This window comes from Chiloscyllium plagiosum, unplaced genomic scaffold, assembly GCF_037043375.1.
Source record: "Chiloscyllium plagiosum isolate Xiang-an unplaced genomic scaffold, Cpla_swu_hap1 HiC_scaffold_48, whole genome shotgun sequence".
NCBI classification, from domain to species: Eukaryota; Metazoa; Chordata; class Chondrichthyes; order Orectolobiformes; family Hemiscylliidae; genus Chiloscyllium; species Chiloscyllium plagiosum.
Window position 1 is genome coordinate 16,798,355 of NW_028270186.1, and position 19,669 is coordinate 16,818,023.

At 47.2% G+C, this 19,669-nt stretch overlaps 1 protein-coding gene across 1 annotated transcript in view; it reads right to left on the reverse strand.

Moving 5' to 3' along the window:
- The window catches only part of LOC122542980 (myoferlin-like), a 169,293-nt gene that overhangs the window by 124,869 nt on the left and 24,755 nt on the right, over positions 1-19,669 (reverse strand). The window contains exons 10-15 of the mRNA XM_087984303.1: positions 16,263-16,293; positions 13,448-13,563; positions 10,414-10,537; positions 8,777-8,877; positions 2,565-2,633; positions 1,431-1,474 (exon numbers count right to left, since the gene is read on the reverse strand). Coding sequence (XP_087840429.1) covers positions 1,431-1,474; positions 2,565-2,633; positions 8,777-8,877; positions 10,414-10,537; positions 13,448-13,563; positions 16,263-16,293 — 485 coding nt within the window. The remainder of the gene's footprint in view (positions 1-1,430; positions 1,475-2,564; positions 2,634-8,776; positions 8,878-10,413; positions 10,538-13,447; positions 13,564-16,262; positions 16,294-19,669) is intronic.

The window sequence follows — 19,669 nt, forward strand, 5'->3', positions numbered from 1 at the left end:
GTGTAGCACCATATCAAATGCTTTCTGAGAGCCCAAAAATACAACATCTACAGCCTTTACCTGTGTCACCTCTTCAAAGAACTTTATCAATTTGTCAGACGTGGCCTGCCCTTGATAAAGCCATGTTGACTGTCTTATATTAACTTATTTTCCTTCAGGTGTATATTTACCTTATTCCATATTATGGCCTCCAAAATGATATCATTTTGACAGGTCTGTAGTTTCCCGAGTTATCCTTTGGCCCTTTCTTAAACAGCAGCATCACATTTGCAATCCTCCACACCCTCCGGGACTGATCCTGTGTTCAGAGAGGCCTGGAAAAATTCTATCAATGACTCCACAACTAGCTCCCTCATCTCTCTTGGCAATCTGGGATGCATCCCATCCAGGCCTGGAAACTTCTCTCCTTGGGAGTGCTGCCAGCCTTTATAGCACCTCTCCCTTATCTAGCCCCATACAGCTCAGTTGCTGAACACCAACATTTTTAACTGGGCTATTGTCATCATTTTCTGATTTATTAAAGACAGAAGCAAAGTGTTAATTTTGAACTCTGCCATTCCCTTTGCTTCAGTGAGCGGCTTATCCTGCCCCACTCTATTCTTCAATCATCTTTTACTAATTATATTTTCTAACAGCATTTTGCTGTTTCTTTTAGCGCAGTCTGCCATCCTTTCCTCTGGCTTCCTCTTAGCCTTCCTTATTCCAGTCCTAGCCCCTGCATTTGAGATTTGTATTGACATTATTAATGCGGTGTGCCTCATATGTGCTGTGCAGACAGAAGCCTGGGGAGTGGACTCATTCAGTGGGTAACACTCCCAATATAGGACTGAGATGAGGAAACATTTATTCACCCTAAGGTTAGTGAACCTGTGGAATTCTCTACCACTGGAGAGCGTGGAGGCTGGATCACCCAATCTATTCAAGAATCAGAGAGATAAATGTTTGGATTTTAAAGGTATCGAGTGGTATGGGAGAGAGCAGGCATATGACATTGACAACGAAGGTCAGCCATGACCCTACAGAAAGAACTCTGGCAGCTAGTTTCTACATTTCTTCCTTCCCACTGTTACTTTTATTGAAATAGTGGCTCCTCGCGTCTCCCATCGCTGACCAACTTCTGGACTGAGTAATATGAAACAACCAGCTTGGTAACATGCTCTACTATTGCCCCCTGGCTATTGCTTTTAGTATGTCAGGCGAGCTGCTGATTTCAGCAACCAGGATTATTGGGACTGGACCAGGGGATGGGCTTGCTGTCACTTCTCTTCTAAGTGGCCCCTTAACAACCTCTTCCAAAAACACACACTGTGGGGGCAGACTGTAACACCCAGCCATAGGTTACAGGAGTCTTGCAAGGGAGCATCAGCTCTCACAGCCCAAGGTGTAGCCCTTCCCAGCTGGAAGAGTGCAAGAAGCAACCTCTCACTTACCGTTCACACACCGTGAAGCGAATACTCTCACACAAGGAGGGAAACTGTGGAGAGAATAAACACAAACAATGACTTCATCAAGAGCTCGGAAACATTCCTGAATCCCAAACCCTGTGGGACCCTGTCCTGACAGTGCAGCGTTTTGCTGATGAGAAACCTGATTTCATTCCCGTTCTGTGTCTAAGCTATACCATCCATCCGCTTTGGCTGTCTGGCTAACACTCCTCCACATTATTGCCTCAATATCAGACACATCAAGCTGATTCCCCATTGCAGCCAAGTGGCGTGGGCATCAGCTCTCGATCTATCCAATCAAACCCTTTTGGTCATCTGTGAACACTCCTGACTAGATCAGGCAGCACTGTTGCTCAGTGGTTAGCGCCAGGGACTCGGGTTTGATTCCACCCTTGGGTGGCTGTCTGTGTGGAGTTTGCACATTCTCCAAGTGTCTGTATGGGTTTCCTGTGGGTGCTCTGGTTTCCTCCCACAGTCCCAAAATGTGCAGGTTCGGGTGGATTGGCCAGGTTATAATGCTCACATTGTCCAGCGATGCGCAGGTTAGATGGGTTAGTCATGGGACATGCAGGGTTAGAGTTGGGGTAATATGGTGGGTCTGGGTGAGAGTCAACAGTGTGGTGCTGGAAAAGCACAGCAGGTCAGGCTGCATTTGAGGAGCAGGAGAATCGATGTTTCGGGCATAAGCCCTTCACCAGGAATGCTGGGTGAGATGCTGGTCAGAGGTGAGGTCTGTACTCAAAGGGCCAAATGGCCTGTTTCCATACTCTAGGGATTTTACGATTGTAATTTGTCAAATGTTAGCAGATTGCCCCTTTTCGGTCTCCCATATGAAAGGAAACACAAACCAGGCTGTGCAAGTCTTCATCACGTAACCCCTTTCACCCCAGTGATGGCCAAATTGGCATTAAATAGTTGAACACAGACCTCCGGGTTTTACCTCTCTGATTTTAAACTCCTTCAAGGGTTAATACCATAACCAGTGCATCAACTCTTTCACACAAGCAGCCTCTCCATGGGCAGGTATCACTGCAGCTCTGTGCACAGTTGCACTAACCCTCACCCTGTGTGACCTGTGAGTGTGGGTGTGGGATGGAAAAGGGATCGTGGGAAACTCACCCTGCTCTTCAGGTAGATCACTTGGTTCCATTCAGGATTTATATGGTTCTCAACAACCTTTGTCGCTATCTGCGAGAAGAATAGAGCATCAAATTCCTACCTTGCACCAGTTATTTTCCCATTAAGTCCCATTTAACCCTCAACGGTTGGAAGACCATCACAGATAGGCCACTTTCCCGTTAAGTTCCATTTAACCCTCCGCCTTTAGAAGACCATCACAGATAGGAACCAGTGAAGTATTGAGTGCGCGTCAATTCATCGCATGACCAGGAACATGCGTTTACACTGGGTGCACAGAAGGTTTACCAGGATGTGGCCTAGGCTGCAAGGTCCGAGCTATGAGGAAAAATTGGGTAGACTGCCGCTATTTTGAGCAGCAAAAAATCGAGAGGGGACCTGATAGAGGTTTGTACGGTTTTGACTGGCATTGGTAGCATGGATGGGAAGGCACACTTCCCATCAGTATTGGGGACAACAACTAGGAGGATAGATTTAAGCTAAGAGGCAGGAGACAAATTGGAGAGTTGAGGAAGAGAATTTTTTTTCCACCCAGACGGTGGAGGGAGCCTGGAACACACTTGGTGGCTGAGTCGGAACCACTTGTAATATTTAGCAGTATCCAGGCATTCAACTTGTCACAGCCTCTAGGACCACGGGCCAAGAGGTGGAACGAAGAGATTAGTGTAGTCAGATTTCTGCTGACTGTTGCGGACACTGTGGGCTGAATGACCACTGTCTGTGCCGTACATGTCTCTGAGAGTACGAGATGGAGGAATGGTGAACCAAGCTCCAGTAGGGTGCAACCTCTGTCGTTGGTGTGAGGCTGCATTTGTGGACTGCAGAAATAAAAAGCAGAAGTGCTGGAAATATTCTCTGTTGAGAGTGAAACAGTTAACCTTTCAGGCCCAATGGCAGCACAGTGGTTAGCACTGCTCCCTCACCATGCTAGGGACTCAGGTTCGATTCCACCCTTGGGTGGCTGTCTGTGTGGAGTTTGCACATTCTCCCAGTGTCTGTGTGGGTTTCCTCTGGGTGCTCTGGTTTCCCCCCACAGTCCAAAGATGTGCGGGTTAGCATGGATTGGCCATGCTGCATTGCCCAGTGTCCAGGGACGTGCAGGCTGGGTGGATTGGCTCTGGGAAATGCAGCGTTACAGCGATAGGGAGGTTGGCCTGGGTGGGATGCACTTCGGCGGGTCGGTGTGAACTTGATGCCAATTGGCCTGCTTCCACACTGCTGGGATTCGATGATTCCCAGGACTGGGAAAGATTTTAAAAGAAACAGCAATCAGTTTGAGCCGGGGTTGAGTGTGACAAGGACAAAAAGGGAAAATTGGTGATAAGGTGGAAAACAGGACAGACTGAACAACTGAACAGTAGGTCTTCCAGAGCCATCATGAATGGAGACGGGGTCAGAATAATAAACAAAGTATGTCTCGCGGAGGTGCGCTGCTGATTAAAAGAAGGAAAAGAAAATAAGAAAAGTCCCAAAACAAGCAAACAAAATGGGGGCAGAGATTGTGGTTAAGAATTGCTGAAGACAACAGTGTGTTCAGAAGGCTGGAAGATAATAGACAATAGACAATAGGTGCAGGAGTAGGCCATTCTGCCCTTCGAGCCTGCACCGCCATTCAATATAATCATGGCTGATCATTCCTAATCAGTATCCTGTTCCTGCCTTATCCCCATAACCCTTGATTCCACTATCTTTGAGAGCTCTATCTAACTCTTTCTTAAATGAATCCAGAGTCTGGGCCTCCACTGCCCTCTGGGGCAGAGCATTCCACACAGCCACCACTCTCTGGGTGAAGAAGTTTCTCCTCATCTCTGTCCTAAATGGTCTACCCCGTATTTTTAAGCTGTGTCCTCTGGTTCGGCACTCACCCATCAGTGGAAATATGCTTCCTACTGCCAGAGTGTCCAATCCTTTTATAATCTTATACGTCTCAATCAGATCCCCTCGCAGTCTTCGAAACTCAAGGGTATACAAGCCCAGTCGCTTCAGTCTTTCAGTGTAAGGTAATCCCTCCATTCCAGGAATTGACCTCGTGAACCTACGCTGCACTCCCTCAATAGCCAGAATGTCTTTCCTCAAATTTGGAGACCAGAACTGCACACAGTACTCCAGGTGTGGTCTCACCAGGGCCCTGGACAGCTGCAGAAGCACCTCTTTGCTTCTATACTCAATTCCTCTTGTTATGAAGGCCAGCATGCTATTAGCCTTCTTCACTACCTGCTGTACCTGCATGCTTGCCTTCATTGACTGGTGTCCAAGAACACTCAGATCTCTCTGTACTGCCCCTTTGCATAAATTGATTCCATTGAGGTAGTAGTCTGCCTTCCTGTTCTTGCCACCAAAGTGGATAACCATACATTTATCCACATTAAACTGCATCTGCCATGCATCTGCCCACTCACCTAACTTGTCCAGGTCACCCTGTAATCTCCTAACATCCTCATCACATTTCACCCTGCCACCTAGCTTTGTATTATCAGCAAATTTGCTATTGTTATTGCTGATATCATCTTCTATATCATTAACATATATTGTAAAAAGCTGCGGTCCCAGCACGGATCCCTGCGGTACCCCACTGGTCACTGCCTGCCATTCCGAAATGGAGCCGTTTATCACTACCCTTTGTTTCCTATTAGCCAACCAATTTTCAATCCAATCTAGTACTTTGTCCCCAATACCATGCGCCCTAATTTTACTCACTAACCTCCTGTGTGGGACTTTATCAAAAGCTTTCTGAAAGTCCAAGTACACTACATCTACTGGATCTCCCTCGTCCAACTTCAGAGTTACATCCTCAAAAAATTCAAGAAGATTAGTCAAACATGATTTCCCCTTCATAAATCCATGCTTACTCTGTCCTATCCTGTTACTACTATCCAAATGTGCAGTAATTTCATCCTTTATAATAGACTCCAGCATCTTTCCCACCACTGAGGTCAGACTAACTGGTCTATAATTTCCTGCTTTCTCTCTCCCACCTTTCTTAAAAAGTGGTATAACATTAGCCACCCTCCAATCCTCAGGAACCGACCCCGAATCTATTGAACTCTGGAAAATAATCACCAACGCATCCACGATTTCCCGAGCCACCTCCTTCAGTACCCTGGGATGCAGACCATCAGGCCCCGGAGACTTATCAACCTTCAGCCCTAACAGTCTCTCCAACACCAAATCCTGGCAAATATAAATTCCCTTAAGTTCAGGTCCTTCAGCCACTGTTACTTCAGGGAGATTGCTTGTGTCTTCCCCAGTGAACACAGATCTGAAGTACCCATTTAATTCCTCTGCCATTTCTTTGTTCCTAGTAATATATTCCCCTATTTCTGTCTTCAAGGGCCCAATTTTTGTCCTAACCAATTTTTTGCCTTGCACATACCTAAAAAAGCTTTTACTATCCCTCCTTAATATTCTTGGCCAGTTTACCTTCGTACCTCATTTTTCTTCTGCGTATTTCCTTCTTAGTAATCCTCTGTTGCTCTTTAAAAGCTTCCCAGTCCTCAGTTTTCCCACTTATCTTAGCTATGTTATACTTGTTCTCTTTTAACTTTATATGTTTCTTTACTTCCCTCGTCAGCCACGGCTGCCCATGCCTCCTCCTGGGATCTTTCTTCCTTTTAGGAATGAACTGATCCTGCAACTTCTGCATTATACACAGAAATATCCGCCATTGTTCCTCCACGGTCATCCCTGCTAAGGTATTGCACCTTTGAACTTTGGCCAGCTCCTCCCTCATAGCTCCATAGTTCCCTTTATTCAACAGAAGTACTGTCATTTCCGACTGTACCCTCCTTCACTTCGAGGCCTCTGACCAATCCTGGTTCGTTACACAATACCAGATCCAGAATTGTCTTCTCCCTGGTCGACTCCAGCACCAGCTGCTCTAAGAATCCATCTCTGAGGCACTCCACAAAGTCTGTTTCTTGAGGCCCCATACCATCCTGATTCTCCCAGTCTACCTGCATGTTAAAATCCCCCATAACAACTGTAGTGACATCTTTGAGACAGGCCAATTTCAGCTCCTGATTTCACTTACATCCGACATCCAGACTACTGTTTGGGGACCTGTAGATGACTCCCAAGAGGGTCTGTTTACCCTTAGTATTTCGAAGCTCTATCCACACTGACTCTACATCCCCTGACTCTAGGTCCCCCCGCGCAAGGGACTGAATATCGTCCCTTACCAACAAGGCCACCCCACCCCCTCTGCCCGTCAGTCTGTCCTTACGATAGCACGTGTAGCCTTGAATATTCATTTCCCAGGCCCTGTCCACTTGAAGCCACGTCTCAGTTATTCCCACAATATCGTATCTGCCAATTTCCAAAAAAGCCTCAAGCTCATCCATCTTATGCCTAATGCTTCGTGCATTCATGTATAGTCTTTTTAATTTGTTACTGCTCTCACCCTTCCCATCAACCCTTATTTCACTCAACCTTACAGCATGATGCCTTTCCGAGTTTTCTGCCTCATTGATACAGTTGTCAATGCTTAGCCCAAGTCAAGATGCTGTTCCTCATGCTTTACCAAGACTCACTGAAGCAGTCACATCAACTCCAAATGGAGTATACAGGCCCTCAGGACATTCAGCAGCAATTGCACAGTGAGCTTCCATTCCAGCCACAACAAGGTCAAACCTGTGACTTGCTACCTTGAGGCCGGCATATCCAAAGGAACACCATCCCCCGTAAGGTCCCTCAAAGGTTAAATGTTGGATTAATTCATCATGGCTAGATCTAAACCCTCCCTCGCAGCACTGAGGGTGCACCTACACCCAACAGACTGGAGGATGGCAAGACGAGCATTTGTACCATATTTGAAGTGACCACTGTATTTTAGAGCTAATTAAATACCTTTTGAAAAATAATCACTGCTCTAATGTCAGAGATGTAGGAACCAACTTGTGCACAGCAAACCCCCGCAAACAGCAACATAATAGGAAAGTGATTTGGAAGTGAGGAGGTTAGAGAGCCACAGAGACAGGACTGGAGAGTGGGACGACCCAGGTAGTTCTTTCGTTAAACTGTACAGACATAGAGTCATAGAGTCACAGAGATGTACAGACAGAAATAGACCCTTCGGTCCAACTCATCCATGCCGACCAGATATCCCAACCCAATCTAGTCCCACTTGCACCATATCCCTCCAAACCCTTCCTATTCATGTCCCCATCCAGATGCCTTTTAAATGCTGTCATTGTACCAGCCTCCACCACATCCTCTGGCAGCTCAGTCCATACACGCATCACTCTCTGCATGGAAAAGTTGCCCCTTCGGTCTCTTTTATATCTTTCCCCTCTCACCCTAAACCTATGCCCCTCTAGTTCTGGACTCCCCCACCCCAGGGAGAAGACTTTGTCTATTTATCCTCTCCATGCCCCTCATGATTTTATAAACCTCAATAAGGTCACCCACGGCCTCCAGGGAAAACAGCCCCAGCCTATTCAACCTCTCCCTGTAGCTCAAATAGCCTCCTTCTGTATTGTCAAATTCTACGATTTCATGATGACAACCAGACAATCAGATTTTTTTGTGATGCCAACTGAAGGATAAGTAACATAAGACCATAAGACACAGGAGCAGAAATTAGGCCATTCGGCCCATCGAGTCTGCTCTGCCATTCAATCATGGCTGATAAGTTTCTCAATCCCATTCTCCCACTTTCTCCCCTTAACCCTTGATCCTCATCTTGAACTCCAGGAAGAATACACCTGTTCTTATACAAAATACTTCCACAGGATTATTTCACAATTGTTCATCTGAGCGGGCAGATGTTTAAACTCAGTTTAAGGTCTCGTCAAAAAGCCAGCACCTCACGCAGTGCAGCACTCCCTCGGTGCTCTCAGCCTGGATGTTCATACTCAAGGGGCAGGACGGAAACCTGGAGCCCCGCCACTCAGAGAGAAAAAGAGCTACCCACCGAGTCAACGAACGCCACAGACAGCTCACCGTCACCTTCTGAGGGGCAATAACAGGAAATGGGCATCAGAAGCTGTCCTGGTCTCCAGCCTGGGATTGAATCATGGAACCTCCAATTTGCTGTCCTGGGACACTCTCCCCTACTCAGATACTCCCTCACCCTTCAGAAAAACTGGGGCGGCGCAGGAGGATTCCAACTCCACTCTCTCCTGACCGCTGCAACTCACTGTCCAAAGCCAGTGCACGACTGGGTGGCCCACCACGAAGGGTTGCGCGCGGCTCACCTTTCTGCCGGCGAAACTAACTTCCAGAAATGAGTCGACACCTTCCTTATCCCTGTCTCCCCCGAACACGTGCTTCAAGTTCGACATCAGCCCTTTGGACACTGGAAATTAAGGAAGACGGTAAGTGCTTCAGCCAATGAGTGTTTGTGCCTGCACTGTCCCTCTCCATTTCCTTGGTCACGTGTGACATTGTGGTGCTCAGAGTCAACCTCCTCCTTCCTCTCCCTGTCTTGTCCATAGCCCCGGAGACTGGCATCGCACAAGTGGGTGTGCTCCCGGCTTCGGTAGTTTCGTCTGCCTTCACCGAGAACAAAAATGGGAGCCGCGTGAAACCTGTCGGCGGGACAGGAAGGAGAGGGGCTGTCACAATCCACTCCTGCAGGAGTCAGGCTGCCCCGTGACACACACAGAGTTGCACTCAGGCACAGGCACCTGGGGATCTGTATGGAGACTCCAAACAACACAGAGGACAGGGAGAGGACACCTGACACATGGAGCTGCAGTGGTACATCATTCAGGAGGGGCTCAGAGTAAGGCCCCAGAGACATGGGTTCAAATCCTTCCACATCAGGTGGTGGGATTTACATTTCCAGAATAAATGTGGAAAAAATAATTTGTATCAGTATTGGCGACCGTAGATAATCAGTGTTGATTGTCATAAATACACAGCAACTAATGGAATTAAACTGAACCAAAAGAACAAGAATCTGGAATCGAAGGCTAACCTCAGTTATGGCCTACAGTCTTAGCAATTGTTGTAAAGCCCCACCAGGTTCAAGAGGATTGGAGTGTAAAAGCAGTGACGTGCTACTGAGATTTTATAAAGCTCTGGTTAGGCCCCATTTGGAATACTGTGTCCCAGTTTTGGACCCCTCACCTCAGGAAGGACATACTGGCACTGGAGCGTGTCCAGCGGAGATTCACACGGATGATCCCTAGAATGGTCGGCCTAACATGCAATGAGCGGCTGAGGACCCTGGGATTGTATTCATTCGAGTTCAGAAGATTGAGGGGAGATCTAATAGAAACTTACAAGATAGTGCATGGCTCAGAAAGGCTGGACATTAGGGAACTGTTTCCTTCAGGCGGGGATACGTGGATCGGTGGGCACAGCCTTAGAATTAGAGGGGGTCAATTCAGAACGGAAATGAGGAAACATTTCTTCAGCCTGAGAGTGGTGGGTCTGTGCAATTGCCACGGAGTGCAGTGGAGGCCGGGACGTTAAACGTCTTCAAGGCAGAGATTGATAAATTCTTAATCTCGCAAGGAATCAAGGGGAGAGTGCCGGTAAGTGGCGTTGAAATGGCCATCAGCATGTGGACCCGATGGGCCGAGCGGGCTTACTTCTTAGGCTCACTGCTGTTCTGAAGGTACACGAGGTCCTTACGCCACTCGACCTACACTTGGTGTCACACCCACAACAATGTGATCATCTCTTTCAAACCCTCAAACTCACGACGAGAAACAGGTAGTAAGTGCAAGACCCACATCCTCGTAAATGAATAAAAACAGGGAGGGGACAGGGGGGAGCCAATGGCTGTGGAGGGGATGCTGTAAAACTCAGCCAGGATGCGCTCATACTCTCAAAACCAAGCACTCGCGTCAAAGCAATGCTTCTCGGTGTTTCTGTGACGTACTGTGCGAGATGTCCTCCGCTCGATAGATCTTCACCTCAAAGGTGACCCATCGGGAAAGGACGCCTGCTGGCTGCAGTAGGTTACTCTCAACATCATCCTCTTCATTTGTCCCTCTCTTGTCTATCTGGTACAGCAAAGGGATTTCAATTACAACAACAACAAAAGCATTTCTTTGGTGCCTTCTCATTTCCCAAAAAATTCCCAGCAATGAAAAGGAAAGCATTCACCTCCATGCTCGCAAACTTCCATTCATAATTACAACCAATCACCTTTTTTTCCTTATCATTATCAAATAATCCTTACCATAAGGATATTATTTAATCGGAGGGGGTTCAGAAGAGATTTACCAGGATGTTGCCAGGACTGGAGGGTGAGAGTTATGAGGAGAGGCTGAAGAGATTGGGACTTTTTTCACTGGAGCGTGGGAGGTTGAAGGGTGACCTTACAAAGGTTTATATGGTCATGAGGGTGAGAGATAACATAAACGGTGATGTGTTTTCTTTCCCTCGTGGGGGGGATTTTCAAGACTAGAGGGCATATTTTTAAGGTGAGAGGAGAAAAATTTAAAAAGGACACAAGGGGCAATTATTTTTAACACAGTCAGTGGCTCGTGTGTGGAATGAACATCCGGGGAAGCGGTGGAATCGGGTACAGTTACAATGTTTAAAAGACGTTTAGCTAAATACATGAATAAGAAATGTTGGGAGAGACACTTGCCAAATGCAGGTTGGTGGGACTAGTTTAATTTGGGAACATGGTCAGCATGGACAAGTTGGGCCAAAGAGCCTGTTCCTGTGCTGTGTGATTCTATGAGTCTATCTCCTTCAATGCTGTAGTGACAACCAGGGAGTGACTGAAGGAGTTTCAGTTCACTCGCATTGTCTCCAAACTCCACACTCCCCTTCCACATCACTTCCTTCTACATTCACCCCCAAGTCTCTGAGAACAGCACCACCAACCATACCTCAATCTCAACAGACTGTTAATGTATTCAGTTGGTGCTAGATATGCAATGTGTCTTGCTGTAAAGTAACGTTTACAAGTGAACAAAGTCTCGGCCACAGTTCCACATTTTTACTTCCTGGCTCTCTGAGTCTTTGACCGTCCGTTCACCATCTCCTCACCAACACTCATGAAACCATTGTCCTGATCCAATTCTTGATTGTATCACATTCTGACCATTTCTCTAAAGACACTCTCCATCACAAGAAACACGCCCGACTGCACAATTGATCCTGTGAAGTTCCCACTGCTTCTAGGTACCGCTATGCTCTCCCTCCCTGTCCTCAAGGCCAACCTCCCTCTCCTGAACCACATGGCCGCCATTTTCCATGTCCCTGAACGACGTGCTTGTCATCTTCCCTTCCCCTGAACGACATGGCCGCCATTTTCACTTCCCCTGAACCACGTGGCCGCCATTTTCACTTCCCCTGAACCACGTGGCCGCCATTTTCACTTCCCCTGAACCACGTGGCTGCCATTTTCCCCTTCCCTTGGGCCATGTGCCCACCATTTTCCTTTCCCTGAACAAGTGCTCACCACTTTCCCTTCCCCTGAACCATGTGGCCCCCATTCTCTCTTCCCCTGAACTATGTGGCCCCCATTTTCTTTTCCCCTGAACCACTTGGTAGCCATTTTCCCTTCTTGGCTCCTGCCTTAGATGGCATGACAAATTATTCCCAACTCCAGCCACTTGCCCGCTCTTCTGTCAAAATCATCATCAATATCCCAGAAGCCTCAAAAGGTCCAACCTGTCCTTGCAAACATCCACTTTTATATCCAACCTCTCCTGCTCTCCTAAGGTCTTTGAACATGCTCCTCCAACTAACCCCTTGTTTCTAACTCTCCAGGTCAGGTTTCCACACTAAAGCCATCATCTCCATAGCGGTTTTTCTCTGAAACCTGAGCAGGGGGTGGGGGGGGTTAATCACACTATGCTCTTCCAACACCCTCCTTCTCTCGACCAGCTGGGTGCAACTGAGTTCACTCTTGCGTTTGTAAATGGAACATCCCCACCACCAGCCATATGAGTGCTCCTTCCCTCCTACACACAGGCCACAAGACACAGGAGCAGAAGTAGACCACTCGGCCCATCGAGTCTGCTCTGCCATTTAACGAGATCACAACTGACCTGGTAATCCCACTTTCTGGTCTTTTCCCCAGAAACGTAGATCCCCCTCACTGATTAAAAAATCCGTCCGTTTCATTCTTGAAAGTACACCGTGACCCATCTCCAATGCCTCTTGTGACCCCCTTTGCCAATCTCAGTGCTGCGGGACTGAGTATCTGAGGGCCAATCCTGGACCAGACACGGTTAGCTACGCCCGATGGTCCAGGGGAGAGGCGTGGTGGGGGAAAAAGGAGTGTTTGTGTGTGCAAGTTCAGGGATGAGTAAGGGTGAATTCAGGAACCCGAAGGCAGCAAAGAATTCATTCTGTACCCCTTGATGGAGTGTTACGCCACTCCCCCACAGGTGGACAAATGCACATGGTTATCAAAGTGGTACACCCCTGCAATAACAACATCATCCCTTTCTCCCACCCTCCCTCCATCCCACAACTGGAATCAATGTTCAAAGAGTGACGTTCCACACAGCAGGAATATTTTGCAATCCCCGACTTGCCAGAGTGCTTTCCGAGATGGAAATGTGTTGCTGGAAAAGCGCAGCAGGTCAGGCAGCATCCAGGGAACAGGAGAATCGACGTTTCGGGCATTAGCCCTTCTTCAGGAATGAGGACAGTTTGTCCAGCAGGCTAAGATAAAAGATAGGGAGGAGGGACTTGGGGGAGGGGCGTCGGAAATGTGATAGGTGGAAAGAGGTCAAGGTGAGGGTGATAGGTCAGACTGGGGTGGGGGCGGAGAGGTCGGGAAGAAGATTGTAGGTTAGGAAGGCGGTGCTGAATTTGATGGATTTGACTGAGACAGGCTGGGGGGAGGGGAAATGAGAAAACTGGTGAAAACTGGTGCTTTCCGGGCAAGAACGTACTCAAAAGGAACAGATCCCATACGACCAGGAAAGTGTGGTTGTGCTCACCGGTGCTTCGTCCCCCGCTGTCAGGATGATGATGCTGACTTTCAGGTAGCCTTTGGCCATGGACTGCACATCATCTGGCTCGTACAGGAGTAACCACTTCCGTAACACTGCGTGATCTGTGACAGAACACCACCGCAGCACTGTTACAAAGAGCTCAAACAGTAGGGGAACCCAACTGGTCAGTGCTGGCCCACAGGAGCCTCAACGCGTTCGGTCCCTTTCTCCCCCACAACTTTATCCGGCTGCAATGCAGCCAAGTTTGAGATGACGCATTTGGGGAGGAAGACAATCAAAAGATAGGTCTAAAGTAGGGGGTCCAATTCGAAAGGGGAAGCAACGGCAGAGGGACTTGGGGGTACATGTGCACAGATTATCAAAGGAGGCAGGAGAGTAAACAGAGCAATTAATGAAGCCTATAGTGTCCTCAGCCTTATTAACAGGGCCACAGAGTACAAGAGCAGGGAGGTGATGTTGAACTGGTACTTGTCAGACCTCAGCTGGACTACTATGGCTCGAGGCACCACACTACAGGGAAGCTGTGAAGGCACTGAAGAGATTGCAGAAGCAATTTCCCCAGAACAGTTCCAGGGATGGAGAATTTTGGTTATGAGGACAGACTGAAGAAGTTTGGACTATTCTCCTTGGGAGAGAAGACGACAAAGAGGGGATCTGATAAAGCATTCAAAATGACGAGGGTGCTGGATTGAGAGGGAGAAATCATTCCCACCCGTAGAAGGAACAAGGTCGAGAGGGCAATGCTTTTGAGTGCTTTTGCAAAAGAAGCAAATGTCAGACAAGTTTTTTTTACACACCGAGTAGTTTGGAATTTACCCGGAAATGCAGTGTAGACAGAATCAATTGAGACGTCAAGAGGGCATTAGAGGATTATCTGGATAGAAATAATGCATAAGGGTATGGGGGTGGGGGAGGGGAGAACGCAGGAAATTGGCAGGAGGTAACAATGCACATTTGAAATGCAGATTCAATGGGCCGAATGGCTTCCTCCTGAGCTCTTACAATTCTTAATTCTCCTGTGATTCACTTTAACTGAATCGCTGCTATTCCCCTCAGCCACTCCACGTGTACCAAGTTTAACTGAATCCCTTCTTGGTGAGACGAAGGTGTGGTGCTGGAAAAGCGCAGCAGGTCAGGCAGCATCTGAGGAGCAGTAGAATCGACGTTTTGGGCATAAGCACTTCATCAGGAATGCTGAAACGTGGACTCTCCTGCTCCTCGGATGCTGCTTGACCTGCTGTGCTTTTCCAGCACCACACTCTCCACTCTGATCTCCACCATCTGCAATCCTCACTTTTTTCCCTGCTTGGTTAGCATGTTAATTTTACACCCCCTAACTTTTACAGCCTCTCCCCTTTATCACCTTCCCGACTTCTAACCTATCAAACCCCTCTGTAGTTTTAAAGACCTCTATTTATTCACTCCTCACATCCGAATCTAAACTACTTTGACCCATCTTGGTTCCTCTTGAGTTTGATGCCCATCTCCGATTAAGAAGACTTTCTCTCAGATTGAAAGTTTTTAACTGACCTCCTGCCTCGAAGGAATTTTGGAGAGCAGTTCCAGATTTCAATTCTGTCCTCACGCCTGAAGAACCTGGCTCTAACATTAAGGTTTTGCTCCCTTGGTCTGGACTCCAGAGCAAACAGGTTCTCTCCCTCTGCAGCCTCTCAAATCCATCATACACCTTGAATCTCCGCAGAATAGACAGGAGCAGGAGCATGCTATGGGGCCTGTCTATCTGCCATCCAACATGATCGCACCTTTCCATTTTCCTGTCTGCCCCCATTTCCCCTTCTCTTCAGTGGTACCCAAAAATCTGTCCAACTCAGCTGTGAATACATTCAATGACCTAGCCACCACTGTTCCCTGGGGAAAAGAGATATCCAAAGACAGCAAATTCATCCTCACCTCCATCTCAATGACCCTAGAAAAGCCCTCTCAGAATCCAGCCTGCTAAGTCCCCTCAGAATATTTAATGTTTCAATAAGATCATACACCTCATCGCTCTAAATGCAAATTTGCATTTGACAAAAATTCCTATGCAGGGTGAGGACATCACCTTGTTGTCCTTGAGATGGTGTAGCAAGCTGCCTTCTCGAACCGCGACAGTCCACATGTTATAGGGAGACCCTCAATACCCTTTGGGAGGGAAATCCAGGATTGCGACCCAGTGATGCTGAAGGAATGGCCAATATACTTCCAACTTGGAACGGCGAGTGACTCAGAGGGGAACCTGCAGAGATTGGGGTTCCCATCTATCTGCTGCCCTTGTCCTTCCAGATGGTCGAGATCATGGGTTTGGAAGTTGTCATCTTAGGAAATTTGGTGAGTTGCCACAGTGCATCATGTGGATGGTACACACTGCTGCTGCTGAGCGTTGGTGATGGAGGAAGTGGGTGTTTGTGGACGCGATCTTGCACCGCCCCACCTGCGCCCCCAACCTTTCTTCAATACTGTTTACAGAGGTTTACTTATATTAAAAAACCTTAGCCACCTATAAAGGACCATACACGTTTCTCTGAAGGGAGATAACTTTTAAGTGCAGCCATTACATAACGACACGCACTCTTGTGGGTCCAAATTGAGAGATGGAAGAGAGTGCAAGATTGATGCTCCCTTGCAGTGCATGTTACAAGTTGCTCAACCTTCCCTCACATTAATCAACCCCTTAATCTTCAAGCCAAGACAGTGAAACTTGTCCTTAGAATTTAAATCCTCTTAGCCTCACATAGTCATAAGTCTCCCTCTGACACTATGGAGCGTTTACATTGCCCAGAATGAAGGTAACATTACATACCTGGAAGATCATAGACAGAGCCGATATCCAGCTGTAAGGGATGATAATGTACAATTTAAAGAAACTCTTCCTAAATCATGAAGTAAGTTTTTACTCAGCTATCTCGCGACTTCCACTTAGAGGAGACTGTAGCATTACCCAGGTAGCTCCTTGGTCTGGCAATTTATTTATTAAAATAGTAATAGAGAGGGACAAAACTGGTCCACACATTCAAGTCCTAATTTGGGGCAAGGTGAATTGTGATGGAATTAGACAGGAGCGTGCAGGGGTTGATTGGAGCAGTTTGTTTGCAGGCAACAGGACCTCCAGCAAGTGGGAGACCTTTAAAAGTGAGATGGCTCGAGTTCAAGGTCTATGTGTTCCTGTGAGGTTGGCAGAAATTGGGAACCCTGGTTGACAAGACATGTTTTGACCAGAAAAAAGGAGGCGTGGATCAGGGACAGGCAGCTGGGATCAAGGGAATCCCTGGAGTTAAACAGGGAATACAGGAGTTTACTAAAGAAGGAAATCAAGAGGATGTAAGGGGGGCACAAGAAAGCATTGGCTGAGAAGATTAGGGTGAATCCAAAGAGGCACTTTAAGTATATTAAAGGAAAAAGAATAACTAGAGAGAGAACAGGACCCCTCAAGGACCAAAGGGGACGTGTGTGCTTAGAACTGCAAGAGATGGTTGTGAGGTTCTCAAGGAATATTTGTTCAAAGTTTGTGAGAAGATTTGTAGCTCAAGTGCTCGTTGTTGTGGTTCTGTTCGCCGAGCTGGGAATTTGTGTTGCAGACGTTTCCTCCCCTGTCAAGGTGACATCCTCGGTGCTTGGGAGCCTCCTGCAAAGGACAGCTGGAACTGACAACCGGAAGCGGCAGATTCAAACCACTACAAATGCCGGAGGAAAGATCACAGAAGCGCTTCACAGGAGGCTCCCAAGCCCTGAGGATGTCACCTAGACAGGGGACGAAATGTCTGCAATACAAATTCCCAGCTCGGCGAACAGAACCACAACAGGAATATTTGTCCTCTGTGTTTATCATGGAGAAAGACATGGGAATTTGGGGAAGTTAGTGGTGACATATTGGGGACACTCCATGTCACATTGGAGGTGGTGTTGGATGTATTAGAATGTACAAAGGTGGATACATATCCTGGTCCTGCAAGAGGCGAGAGAAGAAACTGCAGGGACCCTTGCTGATATTTTTGCATCATCGTTAGCCATGGGTATAGTCCCAGAAAACTGGAAGGTAATTAATGTTGTACTATTATTCAAGAAGCACTGCAAATAAAAGCCTGGGAACTACATACCAGTAAGCTAACCTGGTTGGTAAATTACTTGAGATGATTCTGAGAGATAAGATGCACATGCATTTGGAAAGACAGAGTTTGATTAGGATTAGTCAGCATGGCTTTGCGCGTGGGAGATCATGCCTCACAAATTTGTTATGAATTGTTTGATGAGGTGGCCAGGAAGGTTGATGAGGGGAGGGCAGGGCAGTAGACGTAGACTATATGGATTTCAGTAAGGTCTTTGATAAGGTTCCATATGGTAGGCTGCTGTGGAAGGTTACATCACATTGAATCCAAGGGGAGCTGGAAAATTGGATACACAGTTGACTTGATGGGATTGTAATAGTGGAAGGACGCTTGTCAGACTGGAGGCCTGCGACTCGTGGAGTGGTGCTGGACCCATTACTGTTTGTTATCTATATCAATGTTTGAGAATGTACAAGGCAGTGATTAGTAAGTTTGCTGATGACACTCAAATATCGTGGACAGTGAGGAAGTTTATCAGAAACTGCAGCAAGCCCTTGATCAGTTGGGGAAGTGGGCCGAGAAATGGCAAATGGCATTTAATACAGATAAGCGTGAGGTCTTGCAGTTTGGAAAGTCAAATCAAGGCTGGAGTTTCATGGTGAAAGGTAGGGCCTTAACGAATCTAGTGGAACAGAAGGTCCTTGGAGTTCAGGTGCACGGTTCTCTGAAAGTGGAGTCCCAGGTAGACAGGGCAGTGAAGAAGGCTTTTAGCACACTGGCCCTCATCAGTCAGGGCACGGAGTATAGACGTTGGGAAGTTATCTTGCAATTAGACAGGATGTTGGTGAGGCCGCACTTGGAGTATTGTATTCAGTGTTGGGGTCACCTTGCTACCGGAAGGATGTTAATCAACTGAAAAGAGTGCAGAAGAAATTTACAAGGATGTTGCCTGGACTCCAAGGTCTGAATTATAGGGAGAGGTTGGACAATTAGGACTTTTTTGTTTAGAGTGTAGGAGACTGAGGGGAAGGGGGAATCTTATAGAGGTGTATAAGAACATGAGAAGCATGGCTAGGGTGAACGCACTCAGTCTTTTTCCCAGGGTTGGAGAATCGAGGACTAGAGGACATCAGTTTAAGGTTAGAGGGGAGAGAATAAAAGGGAACCTGAGGGGCAACATTTTTACACAGAGGGTGGTACGCATATGGAATGAGCTGCCAGCCGAAGTGGTTGAGGCGGGCGTATTAATAACATTTAAAAAGCATTTGGACAAATACAGGGATAGGAAAGGATTAGAAGGATATGGGCCAAGTGCAGGGAAATGGGGTTAGCGTGGACAGACATTTTGGTCGGCACGGACCAGTTTGGGCCAAAGGGCCTGTCTACGTGCTGTGGGGACTCTCTGACTCTCTAACTCTATGAACAGTTCTCTCTCAAAGCCCTAACAGCTGGAGCTGGAGTTGCAATGTTGAAAATGAACCAAGTGCAACCAAATTTTAAAAAACGGCAAAGACGAAAGAGAAGATTAAAAGCATGCTCAAATCAGGTGAATCTTGCAGCCATCCCCAACCCGTCTTCAGTGCTTTTAACTGTTTACGGGACATTGTTGCAGGCAAGGTTCTGTCAGGGTTGCCTACATTAAACATTTTTTTTGCTACCCATGTCCCCTTATTGTGTGAATCTCTTTCTAATATCCCCACGGGTTAAGGGCTACGTATTTTCATATGAAGAGACATATGATTTATATCATCCATCATGTATTGAACACATACTTCAGAGTAGAGCGATGGAAGCGAGCGCAAACTTGATGCTCCCATGTAGTAACATCAAAGGCTGTGACACTGAACCTTAGAGAACTGTGAACCAAGTGCAGATCGAGGTCAGATCTAAGAGATGTGGATTGTCGATGAACACAGACGCAAACACAAGACGAATCATTCTGTGCATGGAGCAGAGATCACCCTGGAGAGAGGGGTGTGTACTACAGTTCACTCAGTAAGTCCCAGTTGCTGTGACAGCATGGATCTTTGCGCATAGTGATGGCAGAGGCTCCAATGTCAATTGATCAGAAATCACTCCCAACTATCACCGATGTGCACTGGAAGGATTTACCAGTCAGTGTTCCAATTGGTTGAGCATATTCTGCACACACTTTCCTTGATGG